General features: G+C 38.0%; 1 protein-coding gene across 2 annotated transcripts; it reads left to right on the top strand.

Annotated features, from left to right (window-relative positions):
• Window positions 1–584: 584 nt before the first annotated feature.
• Window positions 585–24,708, top strand: lpin2 (lipin 2). 2 transcript variants are annotated; one of them, XM_051915634.1, is made up of 20 exons: window positions 585–897; window positions 9,567–9,767; window positions 13,995–14,090; window positions 14,242–14,546; window positions 14,629–14,736; window positions 14,900–15,026; window positions 15,379–15,727; window positions 16,002–16,101; window positions 16,230–16,417; window positions 16,622–16,715; window positions 16,807–16,876; window positions 16,992–17,084; window positions 17,646–17,731; window positions 18,098–18,248; window positions 18,911–19,059; window positions 20,037–20,123; window positions 20,260–20,412; window positions 21,796–21,910; window positions 22,280–22,383; window positions 22,581–24,708. In XM_051915634.1, the coding sequence occupies exons 2-20, from the start codon at window positions 9,576–9,578 to the stop codon at window positions 22,726–22,728; spliced, it is 2,715 nt and encodes a 904-aa protein (XP_051771594.1). In that variant the 5' UTR covers window positions 585–897; window positions 9,567–9,575; the 3' UTR covers window positions 22,729–24,708. The 2 variants fall into 2 exon arrangements, with proteins under 2 accessions (XP_051771594.1, XP_051771583.1); XM_051915623.1 differs by having other exon boundaries at window positions 586–897; window positions 14,897–15,026.
• The last annotated feature ends 216 nt before the right edge of the window (window positions 24,709–24,924 follow it).

Genomic DNA, 24,924 nt, shown 5'->3' with positions numbered 1-24,924 from the left:
AATGTTGAAGTTGGCTAAATGTTGCTAAACCAATAATGTGATTTTGGTAAATCCTTTCTCTCTTAAAAAAAAAAAAAAAAAAAAAAAATCTGGAAAAATAATCTCATTTGTAGTTATGTGATTTATTGTTATATGTCTGCTGAATCTTGCTTAATGGATATTGTGTCTTTATATGTAAACATAAACAGTAAATTAAACTTACACTGTTGCAAGGTAGTTTAATCTGTGTAGGTCTTTCAGATAGCACGGGTATAGCTATTGTTAAGTTGTTTTGTGCTCATTTGAGCTGACACAGATCTTAATCATAAAACCAAGTCAGTGCTATGCAATAAAATTAACCCGTTGCAATGCAGAAAATGTGTTTAACTTGAAAACTTGCCCATCCTGAAGTGTAAAGAACTGCATATCAGATGCTTCAAATGCAAGAATATGATGAGCACGTCAGTCAGGATTAGAAAATTAAACATGTTGTTCACTTAATAGTAACTGAACAAAACAAAATCACAAACAAACTTCGAAAGGAAGCGGTTGTGGTGGTTATCTCTGCGCTCGGGGGAATTCTGCTTTGGCGGGTCACGTGAGAGGCCTCTTTTTGAAGTGCCTGCCTGCGTCGCGTCACGTCACGGCCACCCGCCGCCGCCGCTGCTGTGTGAGCCGCTGCCTGACCGGTTTGCGGTGGTCGTACCGTAGATGTGACCCTCTGAAAAACAGCCCACTGTTATGATACACGAGAAAACCAGTAGGGATCCGGTCGGCGCTGAGAGGTGTAAATATTCAGTGCCGTCAGCCGTGCTAGTTCAGAAATGAATGAATAACGTCGGCGAGAGAGAGAGAGAGCAGCGGACAAGCAGACAGCGACATAACGTCCAATTTCGAAACAACAACAGCAACTGAAAGGTAAACATTGCACGAGACCCTTTCTGTGTTAGTCTTTTTGGTCAAATATAGCAAATAAACGTATATAAAATGTATTTTAATGACATAAACATGTCGTAATTTGACTATAGAAATGTAAATGTCAGTTTAGCCGGTTGGCTAACGTTAGTCGAGCTAACCAGAATGCTGATGCTGTCACAGAAACATTCTCTGTAACCGAATATCTCGTTAAAACCAAACAAGATATGTCTTTATTTTATTTATGTTATCTGTTTATTTATTATTTATTTAGAACTGGTTAATGCTACACTTTCACATAAAATGTCACTTATATGCTGAGTTGTATGCAAAAGACGGGAATTTCACTAACAACAGCATCATGTCATTGCAGTGCACACTGAGCATTAGTGTGCAAATGAATGCGATTTTTAGACTTCTCAATAAGAACAATTACAAAACTCGTCACATGTTTTCTGTAAAAACTTTTGCTGTAATAACTGCTACAAACAGTTACAAACTTCAGGCACATACTGAAGTATTAGTGAGCATTAGTGCTGATAAAAACAGCTGTACTCAAACTTGTCTGAACTTGTTTACAACTGCGAGCAATATTTTAAAAATAAGTATTAGTTGAGATATTAAATGCAAGTCATCATGTTAACTTTTCTCTACTTCCATATTAGGTTACCCTTTATGGCTTAGAGTTATGTAATATAATCATTGTTGACAATATCTTAGTATGACATTGCTGTTATTATATATGCTTGATATGTCTCTCCTGAATGACTAGTCACGTTGTTTACTACTGAATGTCAAAGAATTGAAAATGAAACCATAAACCTGTAGGGTGTGTAAAAATTTAAGGAACTGATTTGTTATAGTGCATATTTTGACATTTCAAATTTTATTGGCTTTATAACTATTTTACAGCAGGAAAGAATGCTTAAGACAGTATATTTCCGCTGGCACGATTGCCCTTTGTAACTGAACTTGAACCGAATCACCTTTTTATGTTATGTAAGTAAAACTTTTTTTGTTATGCAAGTGAACGACTCCAAGCTGGGCCCCACATCTCATGACACAGCAAAGTACTAAAAAAATGTAAAGCAAAGCAGGTGGTTTACTTTAAAAGTGAACTTAAAGGTTAAAAGTTAGGTGCCATTTAGTATATGCTCCATCCAAAAGTACTCCCATTACATAATTTGACCATCCCACTGGAGAAAAATGGGCTAAAGAGTGCTGGTCAAGGTCACAGGGGTGAAAGAAAAGGATTGTGGTTTTGTTAAATTACTTTTTAACTGTTTATACCTTGTCACGTCTAAACTTGCAACCTTTGTGTAAGCAGCACAGCACATTAATCATTTTAATATCCCCACCCAATAGCCTTAAGTTCTTGCTTGTTTATTGTGGAGATCATTTTGCGTCATAATTACAGACAGTCTAGTTAAAGAATAACTGTTAGTTGTGTTTTTGTGTACAGCCAGATATGACTGTGCAATAACACTGCATTCTTAAAGGTCAACAGCCTTTGCTACTTGGTCTGTCATGACAAATAACAGACATTTCGTACTACACCTGATGTTTTCATTATGAACAGCAGGACTGATAACATGTACCTAACAAATACACATGCCCTCTGTAATTAGAGGCGTTCCTGGAGAGACCACAGGTACACAGACCAATTTGCTCCCACTCTAGGTATTGTTTGTCAGTTAAACAGAGCAGGTAGACATACAGACCTTTGGACGTCTTAGAGTGCTTTGTTTTACTAAATTGTAAATGGAAAGAGACTATTCAGGATGTAAAATATATATTTGCATCACATTGGCTATTGGCCGATATTGGATATTCAATTGTGGACTTTTGTTTTTGCTGTTTTTAGATTGTAATCACTTGCTTATACAGCTGAAATGATACTATAATATGTGTAATAAACTTTTTGTTTTTAATTTTATTAGTAAAATGGCTCCTTTGCTGTGTTTTTGCATTTCACACGAATGTGTAGAGTAGAGGCCCATTCACACCAAGAATGATAACTATAAAGATAACGATAAAGATATAGTTCTAAAAATCGTTCTAAATATAAAAGAATAGCACTGTCCACACCAGAGCTATAACGATATCGAGAAACAATATCGTTAAGATTACTTTCAGAACGATTTTTTTCCAGCTGTTCTGCCAATCAGAATCCGTTCTAATTTAAGGGTTCGCGCATTTAAAATGGCAGACGTCATTGCGGAGAAGTTAATCGCCAAGGTCCAGAAAAAGCCACCGCTGTTTGACAATTCAAACCCCCTTTTCAAGGATACTTTAAAGAAAATGGATATATGGAAAACAATCGGTCTTTGAGTGACCGAGTGTATTACCTGTATTCAAATTTAGCATGTTCCTTCAGGTCAGTCCTAGGTTCATGTGTCTGCTGTGATCTTGTCCTTTTAACAATTAATGGGTTTCCCCGTGCCCTGCTGATACTGACAGCTCGTCAAAGCATTTGTCATTTTGCGTCTTGTTTTGTGTTCACAGCAAGTTTCAATATAAAAGTCTTTGGGACTGAGTGACTCGCTCATAAAGACAGTCTTTGCCGCCATCTAATGCCGTAATAAATGTAACTTCTGTTGCTGTTCATGGTCAGGGACTATTTTTTCCAGCGGTAGGAAGCCTTTTAATGATTTTACTTCATGAAAGTTGCATTGATACATATTTTTTGGCTTTAAATTTGTATTTGTATTGTGTGGTAACTGTTTTATAAAAGCACTCCGCTCCGCGTTGTACCTAACAACGCCCCTTAGCTAAACCACGGCTTCACAGGGCTTATTGCTTTAGTACACACTTTGAAACCGCAGCGTCTGAGCTTAGAATAAACAGACCGTTATTGTTCATTAGTGTGGACACAAATATAGTTATCGTTATAGTTATCTTTATAGTTATCATTCTTGGTATGAACGGGCCTTAAGACTGTGTTGACTCTTTTCAAAATTTAAGGGGTTAGTTCACCCAAAAATAAAAATTCTGTCATCATTTACTCACCCTCATGTTGTTCCACACCTTTCTTTCTTCTGTTGAACACAAAAGAAGATATTTTGAAGAATGTTGGTAACCAGACAGTTGACGGTATCAACCATTGACTTCCATAGTATGGGGGGGGAAAAAAATACTATGGAAGTCAATGGCTACTGTCAACTGTTTGGTTACTGACATTCAGGTTTGGAAGATCATGAGGGTGAGTAAATGATGACAGAATTTTCATTTTTGGGCGAACTATCCCTTTAATATGAATTTTTTTCATTATTCATCATGCCTTTTAGTTTTGTTTCACTTTTGTAAATCTTGTTTTTATATTCTGTGTTAATCTTAAGGCTACAAATAGTCCTATTATTTGCAACATAATCATTTATACCTAATACTGTATGTTTGTTTACTCAACTCCATTTCAGACCACACTTGCAGAAACCCTTTTTGTTTTATACCTAACTATTCTCTAACTAGAGTTTTTTTTAATGACCAACTTGCACCCATATGTTTCTTCTCTTTTATGAGTTACATTTTTTTTTAGTAGATCTCAAAATTAAGTTATTCGTCTTTATACTGTACACTGTAATTTGGTGACAAATAAGTTTGCTTGTTGCAAATAAAACTATTGATTTTATTTTAATTTTGTTTTTGTTTTTTTTTTACAAAATTGATATATTTATAATATTTTCCATTTAAATAATTATTAGCCATAACGTGAAAAAGGTATCAAGCTAAATTTTAATATCAGTGCAGTCCTAGTTTAGACTTATTGGCATAAGAAATGTCACTATTGTGTCTCTGAGCTTCCATGCCATTATAGAAAATGTTGAATCATTAACTAAAGTAAGCCGAACATTGGAGGACGTTCTCCTCATGTGATTGCGCAGATGGGTGAAATACAACTACTGTTTTCCTCCAGCTCCCCTTTTCAAGGCCCTTATCAGTGGTCAGCCCCACCGGCCCCGTCGCCGGAAACAAGTCTTATCTGTCGCAGAACTGCTCTGACCCCTTACTCTTACCTCATTGGCTAGAGAGAGTAGGTTCTTGTACCTAATTGGTTGATTTCTTATGCCTTCTTTAATATGACATGAATTGACAAAACTAAAATACGGCTTCTGTTTTTCAAGTGTATGCAGTGCCAGAAAGGTTACAGTAGTTTACGTTTATGAGAAGATCCTAGAAGGCCACCTGACATAGTATTTAGGATGACAGAGGTAAATGGATTATTTGTAAGGAATTAAATTCTTGAGGTAAACAGGGATGAAAAGACTCCATCCTAGGGCAGAATCAGAACTCTCTGGCAGCTGTACTGAGGACAATAGTGAACAAGATGAGTCCTCATCCCTTAGGGCATCATGGTGAGGAGTGAGAAAAGCAAATGAAAGATCATTGGTAACTGGGTGTGGACTAAAGATTCCAGTTAAGCTTTATTATTATATTATTAGCAATTAACATGAAAAATGACTGCACATTGAGCACATGTTCGTGCACAATCTTGCACTGATTATGCCTAATGACATGACAGTGTGTTAGGTCACGTAATTGCCTTAAAACCTGTTCTTTTATCAGGTAAAGCTTGTAAACTGTTTATGCAAAATCAGATTGACACACCTATATTTTTATCTGCTATTTCTGTTTGCATTTTGAAGTTAAAACCGGAGCAAAAAAAAAGATAATTTCTAATCTTTTAGAATAAGTGGAGTTTTGAACTAATTAATTAATCTAAGATTTATGTTTGTTTATAGCGTAATGCTATATGCCAGTGACTGAAGATTGCATCCGAATGGATTTTATAAATAAGGCCACTAGAATAGTTCTTGACAATAAAATGATTGAATGAATTGCTTGTGTGGGCTTTCAGCCTTTTATTTGCTTAATTGCCAAAACATTCATAGCCTTAAACTTATGGGCTTACATTAGGGGCTTATGTTAAGAATATGAAATTATTCAAAAAGAAGATTGGTATTACATACTGATCTTTTAAAAGTTGTTTAAACTATGTTCAGTTCAGTGCCACACTGGGTGTTAGAGCAATTACAAGTTTTAAGTGACAGAAGTTTTGCTAAGTTAAAGGGTTAGTTCACCCAAAAATGAAAATTCTGTCATTTATTACTCACCCTCATGTTGTTCCAAATCCGTAAGAGCTGGCATTGTTGCATGAACACGCTGTGGATAATATTATTCTGTAAATAAAGTGGTAAATTCTTATTATTTATTTTTTTATTGTTTTTTTTTTTATTTTTTTTTATTTTTTTTTGCACAAACAAAGCACTCACGTTGCTTCATAGAATTGAGTTTAAGCCACTGGAGTACTTTAATGATGTCTTTTTCCTACCTTTCTGGACCTTGGAGTAGTAGTTGCATTGGATCTCATTAGAGAGACAGAAACCTCTCAGACTTCATCAAAAAGATCTTAATTTGTGTTCTGAAGTTGAACGAAGGCCTTACAGATGTGGTTTTGGGTGAACTAACCCTTTAACTTTTCACAGCAAAGGGCCTTTCACACTGAGCGCGAGTAAGGGACGCGAATGTATGACCTGATGACATTTCTTGAATTGAAACAATAGATCTAAAAATAATAATAAATAATCAAGGTGCAGCCATTCAAGATTTTTTTTTTTGACCACTGTCAACTTTGATCGTGGATGTCATATGTTTGTTGTTCTGCTCTGTTCAGTTGGTTAAGGCCGTTTTCTGAGAATCAAATATTTAGATGTGTGGAGATTGCTGATATGAGTGTCACAGCGATGACCCATGCTCACAGTGTCCTCTATAAATTACCCTGCAAATATGTTGTGAGACTGGGGTCAATTGTTCTGTTTTGCACAATCACCGTTTTTTTTACAACACCATTATTTATAATAATAATATAAAATTATGCTGTAACCAAAATTACAATGTCCCTTTGCAACAAATATTTAGTCTTCACATACACTACCATTCAAAAGTTTGTGGTCAATAAGATTTTATTAAAAGTAGGGATGCACCGATACTGATACCAATATCGGTATTGGGCCGATACCAAGCTCATGTACCAATACCTCACGTGACGTAACTGGCAGAATTTTCCGTGTACAGAGACACCGACGGCAGCAGCAGAAACAATGTCAGCCTCAGGGATGTGGAAATACTTCAAAATTAATGATGACAACACACACATTGCGAACTGCATGCAAATCGCGCTGAAAGACACAGACCAGAAGCGCTCTCTCTCGCGCGTGCACTCTCTCTCTTTCTTGTGCGCAATCCCAGTTCTCTCAGACAGCGTGCGATCAGTTCTCATGTGCCTGAATGGTCAAATGCACAAATAGTTGTCAAAATGTCCATAGTGTGGCCATTTCACGTAAATACAGTCGGTTATGGCTTAAGTGGATGTAAACAGGTGGGTGAAAGAAGGGTATGTTAGTAGGCCTATATTATATCCATGGATTCGGTCTTAACATGACAGTAGCCTAATTAAATATTTGTCTGTCCTTAATGTTCATAAAACAACAAAAGATGTTAAATTAATTTGTATATGTATATATCGTAAAATAAAATTTCTCATATCATGGTCATATTGCCCACTCGTCCCGCATTCCACCATGAGAAATCTGGTCACCTTAGGTTGTTTACATTGGTTCACAGTGTTGTGTTATAAACATTTGTTCTGTAATATTTGTTTAGCACTTTTTGAAAGGCAGGTTAAAAAAGACTTGATGTTTGTTTTTTATTATGACTTTGGTAATTATGCCCTTTGAAGGTTATTGGACACTGTGAAATTTGTGCTTTAAGTTTGTGACAAGCACATAAAAATTATTACTTTTTTCATTGGAGTAATAATAAAGAAGCTGTCCTACATTCATTAGTCTCACTGTGTTGTACTTGGAAAACTGCCACATCACCCAAAAAATAATAAAAATAAATGTATAGGCATCGGTATCGGCGAGTACCAGGGAAAAAAATATCGGTACTCGTACTCGGTCCTTAAAAAATGGTATCGGCGCATCCCTAATTAAAAGAAATTAATACTTTTATTCAGAAAGAATGCATTAAATTGATCAAAAGTGGCAGTAAAAACATTTACGTTGTTACAAAAAATATATATTTAAAATAAATTGTACTTTCTATTCATTAAAGAATGCTGAAAATATGTATAAGCACAACTGTTTACATTAATAATAATAAATATTTCTTGAGCAACAAATCAGCATTTTTCTGTATGATTTCTCAAGGATTATGTGGCACTGAAGACTGGAGTAATGGCTACTAAAATTCAGCTTTTCTATCAGAAGAAATTTTAAATTGTAATAATATTTGACAATATTACTATTTTTATTGTATTTTTGATCAAATGTTATTATTGTTATTATTATTATTATTGGTCTAAATTAAAGAAAGCATAAGAGACATAAAAACATAAACTGACTCCGAACATTTGAACAGCAGTATATTTCATGAGGTTAAATTAATTAAATGTCTAGTACAACTTATTTTCTTCCCCATATGGCCAATTTTACCTCTAGTCCCCTACACAACACATAAGGTACTGTTTTGAGTATACTCCAAAATGTTAGTCTGCCATTTGAAAGCGTACCCTTTATACTGCGATTTTTTTTTTTTTTTTTTTTTTTTTTTTTTTTTTTTTTTTTTTTTTTTACAGTTATGTGCAACATGTTCTAAATTATATTTTAAGTGCACTTCCTGTTAGGCCAAGTGTTATTTACTCTTATGCTGTGCTCAGCTTTTTGCACATCCCTTTCTCTCCTTAAAGGAAACTGCATGTGTGCAGAAACCTGCTTTATATGGTTCATGTTCATGTCAGAGAAAAAGTAGGTTAGCCATGGGTGTAAAGTCTGTTAAGACTTTTCTGGCTGCCCCTATGGTTAGAGAGAATGCTCTACTTTAGTTATTTGCCTTTTTCCCACCCCCCAGGCATTTATACAAGCTGTGATAGTATTTAATCTTGTGGTTTCCTTGATCTGATTTAAAAAAAAAAAAAAAAAGCCTATTTTCACATCGTTAGACCTCATAACAACTAAAATGAGCCATGTTGTTAAATCAGGATTACTCATTGTCATTAGCATAATAATACATTCCAGAAATAGCATTTCTGTGAACTTCACTAACACAATCTACTGGGGATTAATTTAGCGTGTCGCCTCATACCCTAGGAATTAACCTTAAATTTAGACCTGATGTTTTTGGAATAATTTGCTATCATAAATAAACATGCCAGTCAGTTTCTTTACAGTTGCGACCAGATCCTGCTGTGGTCTTTTATACTCATTAAACAAGTACTGGAAGAGTGCCAGCAATTCATCAGAAATGTACATTGATCTTTACATTCAAAGTATGTCAGAAAAACACATTTTTCTTAGCTCATCCTGTAACCTTATGACACAGTTGTTTGTGATTAGTTTGTTGCTCAACATTTTGACTGTGGTGTTGGAGCACGTTCAAACCACCACTCATGAAACAGCATTATGCCGTCTGCAGGTCTGCTGATAAGTTTTAAAAAGGCAGGTGGCCAAAGAGAACTTTCACTTTTAACATGAGTTAAGGAGTGATTATGCCACATTTGCCATGTACAAATACAGAATTGGAAAAGACTTACAAAAAGAAAGAGTAGTTCTTGTTTGCAGCGTTTGTTGATGTCTTGTGGTTAAATTTATTTTACTTTCTGTTCCTCAATTTAGGCAGGCACCATGAATTACGTGGGACAGTTGGCAGGTCAGGTGCTGGTGACCATGAAGGAGCTGTATAAGGGCATTAACCAGGCCACGCTCTCAGGCTGCATCGATGTAGTGGTGGTCCGCCAGAAGGACGGCACCTACCAGTGCTCTCCTTTCCATGTGCGCTTCGGCAAACTGGGTGTGCTGCGCTCCAAAGAGAAAGTGGTGAGTGCTGCAGTGCAAGTAGGATGTTCAAAAAAACATCAAATTAAATTTGGAGTCGTCAAACCAAAGCATTTTTTTTTGTCTCCAGCAACTGAGTTTCTAAAAACTTTTCAAAACATAGAAAAAAGAAAATTCCACAGACAGGTCGCTGTCAATATAATTGATCTGAGCCTTGGACAATATTTGCTTTTCTGCTTTCCAGCCTGGAATTGATCTTAGTATTAATCTCCATTGTCTTGCACTAAAATAGCTAGATGACAGCGCAAACACAAGTACAATCAAAGAAGCTCAGCTTTAATCCACCAATGTCTTAATGATTCTGCTATCTTCAAATATGCCTTCATCTGTGCTTGTCTGTGATGGTTCATTTGAAAATACTTTGTACCAAATCCATAAACAAGTTTCTGTGCTATGGAAGCTTGTTTCCACCACTAAATAAAAAATAAAGAAGGTAATTGCGACTTTTTATCTTACAATTCTGACTTTTTTTCTAACAACTGCAAGTGTACATCTTGCAATTCTGACTTCTTTTCTGAAAATTGCAAGATATAAACTCCAAATTGCGAGTTATAGCGTCAGAATTTGGAGATATAAACTCAGTTGCGAGAAATAAAGTCAGAATTGCGAGATATAAACTCGCAATTCTGACTTTTTTTTCTCGTAATTGCGAGATATAAACTTGCAATTGTGACTTCTTTTCTCAGAATTGTGAGATATAACTCACAATGGCGAGTTATAAAGTCCAAGACTGACTTTTTTTCTCAGGATTGCGAGTTTAAATCTCGTAATTCTGACTTTATAACTCGCAGTTGTGATTTTATACCACGCAATTTTGACTTTATAACTTGAAATTGTGAGTTTAAATCTTGCAATTCTGACGTTATAACTTGCAATTGCAAGTTTAGGCTATTTCATGCAATTCTGACTTTATAACTCCAAATTGTTTAAATCTCGCAATGCTGACTTTATAACCCGCAATAGGTTGTTTGCAATCACGTGGTTCTGGTGACGTGTGAAATTAATGTGGAGGGCAAGCAGTGAAAATTAGAATGGAAGAGATGGGGAAAAGTCCATACTGTGCTGGTTTAGAAAGGTATAAACAGAAAATTACAACATATTTTGGATGTGAACCTTATGTTATGAAGAGGAGCGATTATTTTTATTTTTTATTTTTCTACTGAATTGAAAGACTTGACTGCCATCGAGGAGGTAGATACAGAGAATGTGAAGCTGCCGTCACGCCGCGTTCAGTTCTAGCCTGGTTTGTTTATATCGCGCTGCCTTTCTATTAGTGACGTTAAGGGCAGTATTTTTGATTTTCTGTCGGGATTGTGAAAAATCTCGGCATTATAAGTCATTTATGTTGAATCGAGAATTGCAACAGGAGCTCACATCATCGTTCAGGGAAAAAACTGTATGGTGTAATACAATTTTCGCCTTTTCTAAGTGTAAAAACTCACTAAGGGAAGCAGGTTGAGGAGGTGACGGGGAGACGCCGTATATAAAATCTAATAATGTCACTGATTGAACTCGCTCCCTATCACTCAATAAAATAATCACATAGCTGAGTGTTGAATTTTGTTTGGTTTAATAATTAACATTACATTTGCGAGTATGACTCTCACTCGGCTTGTGAATGAGCATAACTTGCACACAGCCACTTCAAAACTGTTCACAAAATTCTATGGGTTTAATTTTGGTTGTCATTTGTTGAAATAAATAAATAAAAATACAGTGTGTTGGTGTCTGTCATAGACTGTAATAAAGGGTGTCTGTCTGCTGAATGCCCCTCCGATTCTCCTCCGTGGTCATATGGGAAAGTGAATATTTACAAAGAAAACATTAAAACTACAGTTACATTTACACCCTTCCATCAAAGAAATGGATCGACTTCTGTCAGCTTGTTGAATAAATTTTTTTTTATTTGGACATTTTCTACCATATGATGGCTGAAGCAGCAGCACGTGCCCAGCGCATGACACTGTTTTCACGATAACCACATCAACATTGTAAACGGAATTCTACAAAACTGAAGTGAAAACACCAAATGATCATGCAATGGGATAAAATATCTTCTCTTCCCTGCAAACGATACCATGAAGAATGTGATTATTTAACCAAGTCAAAAACAAAAAAGGTAAGCAGGTATCCATATTCATTGCAGTATCGGCAGACGCAAAACACTATAGAAGGTGACAACTTTTAAAGTTAAAAAACGATATAAGTTACGTAAACGATAAAAGCTCATTGTGGTTTCTCGGTTTGATAGATTTGAGCAACCATAAACAATGCAAAACATAGGAATTTTGAGTTTGTGATAGGATTCCTATATAGAAAAATCACTGCTTGCCCTCCAGCCGCATTTCGCGTGCAGCAATGACGTCATGTGTAAACAACCTATTGTGAGTTTATATCACGCAATTCTGACTTTATAATTCGAAATTGTTTAAATCTTGCAATTCTGACTTTATAACTCGCAATTGCCACAGTTCTGAGAAAAAAGTCAGAATTGTGAGATAAAAATCAATTATAAACTTTTTATTTTTTATTCAGTGGTGGAAGCAAGCTTCCATACTGTGCTGGCATGTTCATAACAGAAGATTCCTGCAGAGGGTACTGCATATAAACAGACAATTTTCCATGTGTTATAGGCTCTGTGAGTTAAATAAATGCTTGAGTGGAAAGACAGGAAAATCGTGATTTATTTATTGTCTCGTGAGAGCGGAAGGAGTATGTACAATTGTTCTCATTTAAACACAGTGAAATGTTGTAGTTGTTGAGGAAATGGGCTGTAGACTTAATCAGTGAGATCAATTCTATTCTAAGTATTTATCTCCAGCAGTAAATAACAAGATTTTAGGCAATAAATAACATATTTGAATGCATTCTGGTCATATTGAAGCCATTCTGATGTTTTCAATCATCTATAGTACACAGACAGAATGTGTTAGTGTTTAGCATAAAACATTTACCAGTGTGCATGAGCAACAGCAGTAGATGGGGGATGGAACAGTTCTCACTATCTACAGGATGTGTGAAAAGGTTTAGAAAGAAGTGGTCGCTATGGCAACAGGTTTCTCTGACTAAAAAGAGATAGGAAATGGAAGCAGAGGAGTGAGAGTTTTGTCAAGGTTGCTTCTGAGATTGAAGACATTTGCTTCCTTTCAAAAGTATTTTAAGCTCAGTTTTTTTTTTTTTTTTTTTTTTTTTTTTTAATCTCCAATTCTCATTGGAGTTTGTCAGAGACTGTGGTGTAATGCATTCGCCCACAGATAAGAGACAGCTGACCTCACTCTCTTACCACCATTATGAAATAGATCTGGGTTGTTCAACTAAATAAATTAGATTGCTGATACAAAACAGTCATTAAGAATCACAACAACATCCGGCCCTCTCTTCTCACTATGCCTTGAAATGAAATCCAGATCTTGTTGTCCGTAAGCACACAAGTAAGAGAGCTCTCTGTTCGAGATTTACTCAGGATTATGATTAAACCGACATTATTATTATGCCCCTTTACTCTACATGCGTAAATCACCCAGCAACCCTGAAACTGAGGCTCAGAGGCCTCCAAATAGACAAAACAAGTTGGTATGAGAGTAGCCCGAAGAAACAATTTTGAGAAAACAGAAAAACACAGAACACAGGGGAATAAATCAGTATTTCCTTGGAGGTCTGTCTGAAGGATAATGTTTCTGTGGATGTCATCTGAGACTCAAACAGCTCGATGTCAGGCTGCCGTTGTGCCAGGTCATGGTATCAGGTGTGTGATGTGATCATCTTTGCAGGTCAGCTGGCTCAGAGCCGCACAAATTCACTAATTGTGTTTGGTGGCTAGATCCTCCTCCACAGGTATTGTGTCTCCTGTGAGCAAACGATTAAAACTGCATGTGTGGACAGGAGAGTAAACCTGCTGTTTGTCCAAGTTTGGATGTGCACTGGTGTTAGAGTGAAAAGTCATGAGTTCAGAAGGGAATCACAGGGTAAATGTCAACTGATATTGGCTTTTTAAGGTCATCTAAAACACATGCCATACATAGATATTTTTTTAATAAAAAATAGAGATGAACATTGCAAAGGTCAGACATTTGATTTAGAATCAAGGTGTCAGATAATTATAAAATCACAGGTCTTAAGTTATAAGTTGGAGTGTAACTTATTGAAAGTTTGAGGCTACATCTTCCATATTAAGGCTGTTTTAAGAAAAATCCTCTGTACCTCCTTCAGATTGACATAGAGATCAACGGGGAGCCTGTGGATCTCCACATGAAGCTGGGAGATAATGGAGAAGCCTTCTTTGTGCAGGAAACTGAGGAGCAGAACGTAAGTATCCCTTCAGAGGTGCTGTCACCTATATTAATCACTGCACCGAACGTCTTCATATTTCAGTATGAAAATGGCATTTTTGAAAAACATTTGCATCGCAAAGACTGTTGATCTGCCATGCTTTAATGGTGTCTTTCTTTTTTTGTAGGAGATTGTACCAGCTCACCTGGCTACCTCCCCCATCCCCACTGAGAGTCACCTGTTTTGGATCGGAGGTGATCACAGGCCAAGTCAGAACCTGGATGATGATCCACTAGACCCTGAGGACCCTCCTGATCCCCCTGTTGCCAGCACAGGGGCAGCCAAGAAGAAGAAGAAACGGAGGAAGAAGCATAAAGGCGATCCACGGCGAGAGGAGCTGACCCCTCCTGCCGTCATCAGCTCTACCCCTTCAACAGAAGACATATTTGAAATGGACCTTAGTTCTGACGAGGACGCTGCTTCCAACACCAGGTAGCCAAACCAACAGATGCATGCTCACCAGACCTACTGATATCTGATGGAGTAGGTGATTAAAGGAAAACCTTTCTTTCAGATCATCTTCAATCAGTATAGTTCGAGAAATTGAACCCAGGTTACCAACAGTTCGCCATTCTTTAGACAACTACCCTTACTCTGACGGAGACTGGTCTCCATCAAATAGGTTTGTTATCTCGCACACACCTCAAAATATGTTTTTGATCCTTATAACATTGGAGGACTTCCAAAAATATCTGTTTTTAGACTTGAAGGCTCTTTGTACTTTCACTTTCACTTTTTTTTGATCAGTTCATGTGAGTTGCTGTTTGTTATTATATTTTTAGCAGTCATGCCATGTCAGAGGCCTTTTCTCCCAAGAGTGACTCCGAACTGGTCGTTCGGCCCTCAGAGAGCCTGCTCAAAATGGAGTCGCACATGCAGTGGACATGGGGAGAGTTTCCAGAATCTACTAGGGTAAATTACATGTCTCAAACTTTTTTCTTTAAAATTCATGTTATATAAATTTATACCATTCACATAAAAGAAGTACTGCAGATTTCCATAGAATCTGAATGTCCATTCTTCATAATGTTCTAGATGCGTTTGTTTAAGAAATAAAACATTTTATCACATTTAAATCCATTCTGCAGTTTCCCGCTCAAAATGAGCACAAAAAATCATTTAAAAAAATCTGCAGATTCTGCCTAGGCCATGTAATAAGTGAATATAGAATGCAAAAATATTTCCTGTTTTAAGCTATGATTTTGAGTTAACAGGTTATGATTAAATCTCGGCTCACTGCCACTCTCAAAAATGTAATTCCCAGGTTTCAAAGAAGGAGAAGATGGAGCTGCCGAAGACCGTGACCATAACGCCTTCAGAGAACACTCACTTCAGAGTCATCCTCAGCTCAGAGGCCATGGAGACGGATGAAAGAGAACGGGCCATAGGGACTCCCGGCTGTACCATAGTCAAGCCTGAACCCCGAACCCCTGTGACCCCCAAAACTCCCACTGATTCGGAGTTGGAGATGGTACCTAGTGGAGTGTTGACATCCACTCCTTCATCCAGCCTCCCTGCTGCTCCCACTGCTCCAGCTGCTGCCTCTGCTACTCATATAGGTGGAGACATGGGAGATGTTGGCTCCAAGACTGACTCACCCTCCAAGAAGAAAGGTGGGCCTGTTAGGCACAACTCCATTTCATACCTTCAAGGAAATTCTGCCCATTGTTAGTTTGACTGATTGGCTTACCAGTGACTGTTATCTTTATTTGATAGTGGAAGTGTGGGAGTAGATAAAGTTGAAATAAAGTTGTAGCTGATTTACGTTTAACAAGCCTAAATCAAAGTGTTCTAGAAATGAAAATTGTCTAATAATCTATCAATCTACTGATTTGACAAATCAGTTTACTGATTTAAACCTAAAATGCTGACTGCAAATCTGTTCAGGCGTCCCAAAAAGAAGTCAGCACCAAGGCCCAGAGGACATCTACCTGGATGACCTGAATGTTCTGGAGCCTGATGTTGCTGCTCGCTACTTTCCTAAGAGGTAGAAAGAGAATCACACTTCTGACCTACAGTATATTGCTTTTAAGATTAGATTGCGGTACTTGGAAAGGAGTTCATAACAAGTTTATCAGGCGTCATGTGACCTTGATGTGTTATGTGTATTCGCAGTGAATCAGACTCCGGCTCCAAGCACTGGATGGATTCTGGGATGCGCTCAGGCTCTCAGTCCCCACAGTCTGTGGGCAGTGCTGCAGCTGACAGTGGCACCGAGTGTCTGTCTGACTCTGCCAGTGATCTGCCTGACGTCACTCTGTCTCTGTGTGGAGGACTCGGTGAGAATGGAGAGATTTCAAAAGGTATCTGAATCTTTCTGGTGTGTTCATTTATTATGGTGTGGAAATCACAGCTGTAGTGAAAACGGTGGTTAGGATGTGGTTAATTCTGTTCATTATAATACATTAATGGATTTAGCACATGCTTTTTTTTTTTTTTTTTTCTTCAGTGATTTGCAAACGGAAATAATACATGTGATTTAAATTTCTCTTTCTGCTTGTTTCCAGAAAAATTCATGGAGCACATCATCACGTACCATGAATTTGCAGAGAGTCCAGCTATCATAGACAATCCGAATTTAGTTGTTAAAATAGGAAACAGGTGGGTCTGAATTTAAATAAAAGAAAAATATATTATAAATATAATTGTATAATGCTCACATTAGTAAGTAAATTGTTCTTTGTTATATTAGGTATTACAATTGGACATTGGCTGCCCCTTTGATCTTAAGTTTGCAAGCATTTCAGAAGAATTTACCCAAGGTATTTTGTTCTCCCAATAGTATATTTTTACTTTAGAAGTCCTATAAAGGTTTATTTTTTCAGTGCTGTGGTGTACTCTGGTAGGTCAAATAGCTGTTGTCAATTATCTGTACAGGCTACAGAGGAAGCTTGGGTGAAAGAGAGGATGCCAAAGAAATCAGGCCGCTGGTGGTTCTGGAGAAAGAGAGCAGACAGCACTATTAAACAGGTAAGACCACACTGTGACCTTAATATATGTATACCATTTAAACATAAAGGTCTTTATTGAGTAATCAGGGAGTAGGAACAAAACCTTTAAGTAGTTATTGGTCTTTTAATCCCACTGCATTCCAGCACTTGTCTTTAGACTTCTGTTGGCAGATCTGATTACACAAGCATCAACATTTACGTAATTGCCTTAACAAAAGGACAAGGGCACGTATTTGTTATAAAGAAGGTGAAATGTGCTGCCTCTGAAATTCTTCTCTCTAGAGCTTCTGCCGTCATTCAGGCATCATACATCAGGCTGCCCTCATCTGGCGCTTCTGTAATTAGCACTACTTTGCGGTGTGGAATTTTACAGCCTAGAATTAGGCCAGGCAGCTCATTAATAACCTTTTTCAATAATAACCTGCTGGAGTCATGTGAGGATGAGAGGGTCATGTAGTTGGTCACAACATGTTTGAGAGCAACAAAAGCAAACAATGACGTTTACACATTTCTTATTACAGTTTTTAAATTTGTGGCAGTGTGATCTGATGTACTAATGCTTTTTTGTTTTGTTATACAGTCAGAAAGCACTGGAAAGCTGGAAGTAAAGCAGTCCCAAATGGAGGATGGCAGCTCATCTTTGTCAATGGAAAGTCATGCCCGCAAGTGAGTCAGAACCACTGACGGACAGGCAAACACAGCATCAGGAGTTTACGTGGAATATGTGCCGATAGTAATGAAACTGGTTGATATATATATAACCCTGTATATAACCAAAGGTTATAGACTAGCTATGTTAACTGGCTTGGTTGTACACAAACAAGTAAAAGATAAAAGTATCAGTTTTATCCTTGACCCTTCCTCTGATTGATTGCTGACTACAGTATCCCCCCCTTAATGCAGAAGAAGTAAATCAGGACAACCCAGCCTACTTTCTGTTTTGTCTCATTCTCTGTGGTGCTCTTGTAGTCTAAATTAGGAATGGATGTAGTTGCAAATTTAGTTCACTGATTCCCTGTTTGCTGAGTGCAGAGTGGACACCAGGGACTCGTCCAGCGATGAGGAGGGGAAGGAGGTGAGTGCTGCCGCATCGTCAATGGAGCGCAAGGTCCAGTCTGAACCCCACGGCCACACGTCCACTCACTCCTACCGCAAGTCCCTGCGCCTCTCCTCCGACCAAATTGTGAGTCTACGTTTTTGTTAGGAGACGGAAATATTTAGTTCTGTAAACATACTCTATGCTAAACCACACAGTGACTATTATTTACATAAGCATTTCGACACTTGCTTAGTAGGTTTTGACTGAAAGATCCAGAGTTCTGTTGCCTGTAGTGCAACTGCTCTGTAAGTCATCTGATTAAAGCTGTCCCTTAAGCTTCCTCCAGGAATTTATGTAAAAGCTCTGTGACTCATTCTGAAAGGGCTGTGTCTTGGCATTGATTTGCACTAGACCGCCCCCTGTTGGCAGCTTCAGAAGCAGTTATGCAATAGAAAATCTTCTTCCATTAAATAAAGCTTATGTCTTTTCATAAATTTATGAAGACTTTGTGGTGTAGATGATTGCATTGCAAAAATTAAGTATCAGGACTTAATTAATTTTAATCTTCAATCTTATTTTTGTTATTCAATTATTAAAGCACAGGTTTATTTATTCATTTTGCAGCATTCAGCAGTCAAGTGTGTGGTGCAGAGGATTACAAATCAATTAGTTTATTAATATTAGTTAACTATACAGATATTGTCTCAATTCAAAACCCATAATTGGTTGTAATTGTGGTAATACAGATAGCAAAGATGTTATGTGGTGGTAAAGAGATGCATTGATCAGGTGGTATTGACTTCCAGGCTAGTTTGAAACTGAAGGAAGGACCCAACGATGTGATGTTCAGCATCACAACACAGTACCAGGGCACATGCCGCTGTGAAGGCACCATCTACCTTTGGAACTGGGATGACAAAGTTATCATCTCAGACATTGATGGAACCATCACCAAGTATGTATTCCACAGACAAACGTCACGTGTTTCCTTTAATGAAAAACATTTGCTGGGTTGTTTGTTCAGAATCCACCTTTGTTCTTCCTTTTTATAGTTTGCTGTAGTCATGAAGGGGGGAAAAAGGCTTAGGTGTGCAGAAACATTTCCATTAGTTACTGCAGAAGGACTCATTCACTGCCAGCTTTTTTTTTTTTACTGCCAAAAGAGGTTTATAGATCAAGGCAGAGCTTGCTTCATCAAAACAAGTACTCTGGATATGTGGCAAATGATGAACCGCTAATAGTGATCTTGCATCGCAACCCACTCAACTAACGCTTACAATGACGAAGACAATGTGCCATTTAACGGACAGTGTCTCCCTGAGTTTTACTGGCTGTTTGATGGAGTTCACAGCTCCAGTGTTAGTGCGATACCGGTCCTCCGTCTTTGGTTTTTAATTACTGCAAAGCCGGCTGTAATATCAACGCATCTATGCAAACGAATACTCTCCACCTCCAGACTCGTGCCCTCAGTGGCTGGTGGGTGGCAAACATCAAACGGGCAGATTGACTGCCGCTTATTATTTCTCTGACCTGCTTGCCTGACACATCTCTCTGAGGCTGTGAAGCAGGGCGGCTGACTGTGGGGTGCGCCCAGACCAGGGTTGGACTAGGAGGAGGATGTCACCATAATGAGCCAATTTAAATCTTGCTCTCTCATAATGCCACTCAGAAAGAGTCGGAGATAAAACGCTAAAGCGGGGAGAGGTTCCTCATTAGTAGACAACACAGAGTTTTGCCCAAGCTGAGAAAAAAATCTTGCTTCTTCACAAGTCTATTAATTCTAAGAATAAAACGAATGTCAGAAGATATATTTAGGAACCAAGTTGAATGAGACTTGGACTTCCTTCTAAGTAGAACAAATATGTGCTAGAGGATTTTGCTCCTTTCATTTGCCAGTACATGCCATGTTCACCCATATGTTTGTGCTTTCAGATCAGATGTGTTCGGGCAGATTTTGCCTCAGTTTGGGAAGGACTGGACGCACCAGGGCATTGCTAAACTCTACCACTCCGTGGCTGAGTGAGTTTGCGTTCTTAATCCTCAACCCCATGAAAATGTACTCCTTGAAGACATGTTTTCTTCACTAAATGGACACAATCAAGCTCGATAAAGAGTCTTGAAACACTTTTGATAAAAGAGTGTTTGTGTTTTCCAGGAATGGATATAAATTTCTGTACTGCTCAGCGAGGGCAATTGGTATGGCAGACATGACACGAGGGTATCTGCAGTGGGTGAACGATGGAGGCATTATCCTGCCCCGTGGACCCCTCATGCTCTCTCCTAGTAGTCTCTTCTCTGCATTTCACAGGTATTGTACAAACTCCATTGTTTTTAAGGGATAGGTCAACCACGTCATTCCAAACCTGTATGACTTTTAGAAATGCCTCAGTGTTTTTTGTCCATTCATTGGAAGTCAGTGGTAAAACTGTTTGGTTACCAAAATTCTTCAAAATATCTTTTATTAGATATTAAGGATGTGTCACGATTTTCGAATATTCGATTAGTTGATTTAATTATAGAATACCGAATAAGTTGTGCGATTATCATCTTTAAAAAAAATTCCCATGTTTTCGGTGCTGATGCGGTGATGACACGTTCATGTTACCAGAGGGTGGCGTGCTGCCAATAACGCACCTAAAAGCTGTCAATCAACTCTCAGACAACAGAAGGCGTTGTCTCACTCGCACACTGTAAACTTGTGTGGCATATAACGGAGACATTAAAATTAATATTCACATAAATGCCGTCATTCAGGCTTTTCACAATATGTTATAACGCGTTTAGGCAGCCTAAATCATTATGGCTTGAGGTAGGCTTGCTGCGATAGTCTGTGTTCCCAGTGTTCAGCAACAACACCGGTATCACCCCGGCACCAATCCCCACTGGGTTTTTTTTTTTTTTTTTAATAGTAATAAAAATCATTTAGTTCAGTTAGAGAACAGACACTACAATTAAAAAGTAAACATGTCTACTCAATTCAGCGTGAGTCGAACGAGAGTCGTTGCACAGATCAGCAGCAGGAGTCAGATTTCACCTCACTCCGCCTCACTCTTGACTGACAAGATGACGGTCGAAGTTTTGGTTTCAAAGCGAAATGTAAAAGCTTCCATTTAAGCGGGTTTGTAATTGTACTGTTTTGTTGTTGTGTTTTTCATTGAAAATAACAATGAACCCAGCATTCAAGCAATCGCTGCTCCCGAATTGGCGCTAATTTAAAAAGTGAAAGTAAAATGTCCACTGGCGCAGAGCGAGCTTTTTAAGTTCATTCCTATGGAAGCTCAACTTCTGTAGGAATTAATTGAAAACGCTCGCTCTGCTCCGCACCGTTATGAATGGCCATGAAAGAGATTGAAAGTGTGAATGGTCTCTCTCCCTCTCTCTTTCTGTTTATGTGCGTGTAGCCTATACATGTGTGCGTGCATGCGGGGGAGGGGTGCGATTTTTGAATAATAATCGAATAATTCCCAGTGATCATCGAAAATTATTTTTGCTTGAAATGCCCATCCCTAATAGATAGATAACAAGATATCTATTTGTGTTTTGGTGAAAAAGTCAAACTGATATGCTTATCATTTTTGGGTGAACTATCCCTTTATAAGCAGAATTAATTGATAAACCCCAATAAAGCAGTATTCATACAAGTACCAAGTAGTTGATTTAATTTATTCCAAATGCTTTTTTTGTCTCAAAGGGAGGTGATTGAGAAGAAGCCAGAAATCTTCAAAATTGAATGCCTTACTGACATCAAGAACCTTTTCCTGCTCAACAAACATCCCTTTTATGCTGCATTTGGAAACCGAACAAACGTAGGTTGGACTGCAGTTAACTTTCTTTTCAGTGCATGCTGACCTCAGCAGCAGAGTCAAAGGTCAGCATAAAGATTCATGTGTGAGCTTTAGAACGTAGAAGCGCTGTCCCCTCAGGCTACATGCTCATGACCAGCTGCTACAGACCGGCCTGACCTTTCCCAGCTGAATAAATTCTAATGTTTGGGTGGAGTAAGACATTGGATGTTTATTCAGGCACAAATGCATCGGTTTCATCATAAAACTGACGCTAATGTCAGGATGGAACTAACATAGAATTATATTTTTGTTTGTGGACTTGGTGGAAAGAACAGCAGAGATTGTCCTTTGTTGATGCCTGGAGTCTGATCTTCTGACTGTCTATTTTAGGACGTCTTTGCCTATAAGGAGGTTGGAGTGCCACTCTGCAGAATCTTTACTGTTAACCCCAAAGGAGAGCTCATACAGGAGCAAACCAAGGGCAACAAGTCCTCGTAAGTGCGCACATTGATCTGTAGAGTTACATAAAAGTAACTCTGAAGTCAGCTTCAGCTGTCAAAGATTATGCTGATGCAAAGGTGGCAAGCTGATTCTTGAACTTTGTTCAAGGTCTTCTTGAGAGTTGAAGGGTGCCTTTGTTTGTTTTCGATTAGCTGTCTTACACTCTTTCTCTTTCTGTGTTTGTGTGTAGGTACAGTAGATTGAGCGAGCTGGTGGATCACGTCTTTCCCTTGCTGAGTAAAGAACAAAGTTCGGCTTTCAATTTCCCAGAGTTCAGCACCTTCTGTTTCTGGCGTCAGCCTATCCCTGAGATCCGTCCGGAAGACCTAAATTTATAGACCATGCCTGAAGGCCCATCTATTACGCGGTCATGGTCATCCCTGCCATTGGAACCATTAAATGGTACCCTGAAACATCTCTAGTTAAAGACAAATAAAGTGGGCACCCTATTCCACCTGGGAAACATGAACTGCACAAAAAAGAAAACACCCCAGCGTCACATTAATGGAGATGTAGGTAGAACTTCCACAAACTAAAACACCTGGTGCTGCTCCGTAATACTTCTAATCTGTATGATTTTGATTAGCTGCTATGAGTTAGGCTGCTTCAGATCTGAAGGAATTATTGCTAATGTTTACAGTATTAATAAGACGATCGGTGGCCTCTTGGCCAGTGGAATGAGTGCGCAGCTGTTCATTTGGGTATGTGTAAGGTTAAAGGTGGCATAAAAATATGCTTATAATTGAAAGTAATTAACAAAGATATTCTTTACAACCACTAATTTACATTTTTAGAGCGTAGATTATTTATATACAAAGGCTTTAGTTAGAACTAACTAATTAACATGCACTGCCTCTAAGATGTGGTGACGGTATGACAGTTTGAATATGCATTGCCAGATGGTGCGAAATGAGCTCTGAATCTCATAGATACTGGAAAGTATGCACAGAATGAGCCGTGCCACGTGAGGACACAGCTCATCATTTACAGTTCAGCAGATTTAGCGTGTTCAGCCTCGTACAGTCGAATGGATTCAGTTGAAAAGTACACAAAGGAGTTCATTGTAATTGGGCTTTCTTGTTATTTCCCAACTGTTGACATTTTCATCGTCTGGTTGCTGCAGAACGCCTTACCGATCGCACTTTTTCAGCTGCAACCAAGAGAGAAAATATCAGATCGTCTTGCACTTAACTCACGACGGAAATGCAATAACGTTCAAAGCTTTTCAGCAGCCTTTTGTGCACAAAGCGAGGATTTTGTGTGAACCTCAGCAAGAGATCTGTATTAAGTTATGAAGAGTAGTATATATTTGCTTTCAAAATGAAGGTATGTTATACCTTGAAATAGGCTGCTGCACGTCAGAGAGTAGTGGGATCAAATGGTCTTTAACATTTTTTTTTTTTTTCCTTTAACCAGGCCTTTGCATGCTTCATTTGGAATATAAATAGGACAGTTTATGTTTTACAAATGCATTGACGCTTTCTGTTAGGGTGGACGGTCTGAAGGGTCGTCACGTTTTCACTATTGGGCGATTTTGAGCAGCAGAAACTGAGTTTTATTATTAGAAAATATTGAAGCTGATGTGCAAGTGAAGGATAAAAGTGATCAGATCTTTCCACTTGATCACCGTTGATTAACGTTCCCTTTTTTCCACTAGCTGGGCACTAAGGTCTTGGCCCCTACCTTTGGGCTTTGGTCAAGTTGCTTTAGAATCTCATAAGGGTAAGTTTTAGAGCACTGTGTGCTGGATGTTAAAATAGATGTACAGAATTAGAGCACAGTAAAATTGTTTATGTGTTTATTTAAGTCAAATCATTGTTTAGGGAAAAATCGGGGCATTTCATGGTTCAGTTGGATTGTGATTTAATATATGTGTGTATGTTGCGCTTCTTGTCTGCCGTTATGATGTTTGGAAGTGAAATCTGTTAATTGTTAACAAAGGAATCCCATTCTTTCTATGAAAGTAATACCTCTTGTGTGAGATGAACACACTCATCTAGTATGAAACTAACATTAATGGTAAAAAGAGAGAGAAAAAAATGTTAACAAAAAAGCCTCTATTCTTTTTTTGTTGAAAATGCTGTTATAAGTGCTGAATGTGTTTTGTCATTCCTCTTGATCTTTGATGCCTTTTGTTTTACTTGCTTTTATTTCTAGCTGTGAACTCGAGTGGGATGGTGAGTTTCGTGGTTTAACTCTTTAGGTTCACATTGCGTTTGACCAGCATAAATACCTTTAAATGGATAATTGTATTATTAATTTACAAAAACTATGGTTTGGACGATGTTTATGAATCTATTAAAGATGTATTTAATACAGCTGTGTGGACTATTTATAGTGCTAAGAAATCATGATAATATAATTTGTCACAATGAATGGATTTTTAATGTGTTCTGCTTAAGAAAAATTTTTTTTTTAAATCTTTTGTTAACCTTTTAATGCTTTTTATTAGAATTGTGTAGATGAGACAGAAAGCAATAGAGAGGAGAGAGAGGGGAACAAAATAGGCAAATGACCTCGAGCCGGGACTCAAA

Source organism: Ctenopharyngodon idella, chromosome 2 (assembly GCF_019924925.1).
Source record: "Ctenopharyngodon idella isolate HZGC_01 chromosome 2, HZGC01, whole genome shotgun sequence".
Lineage (NCBI taxonomy): Eukaryota > Metazoa > Chordata > Actinopteri > Cypriniformes > Xenocyprididae > Ctenopharyngodon > Ctenopharyngodon idella.
This window is presented reverse-complemented; position numbering and strand designations above follow the sequence as displayed.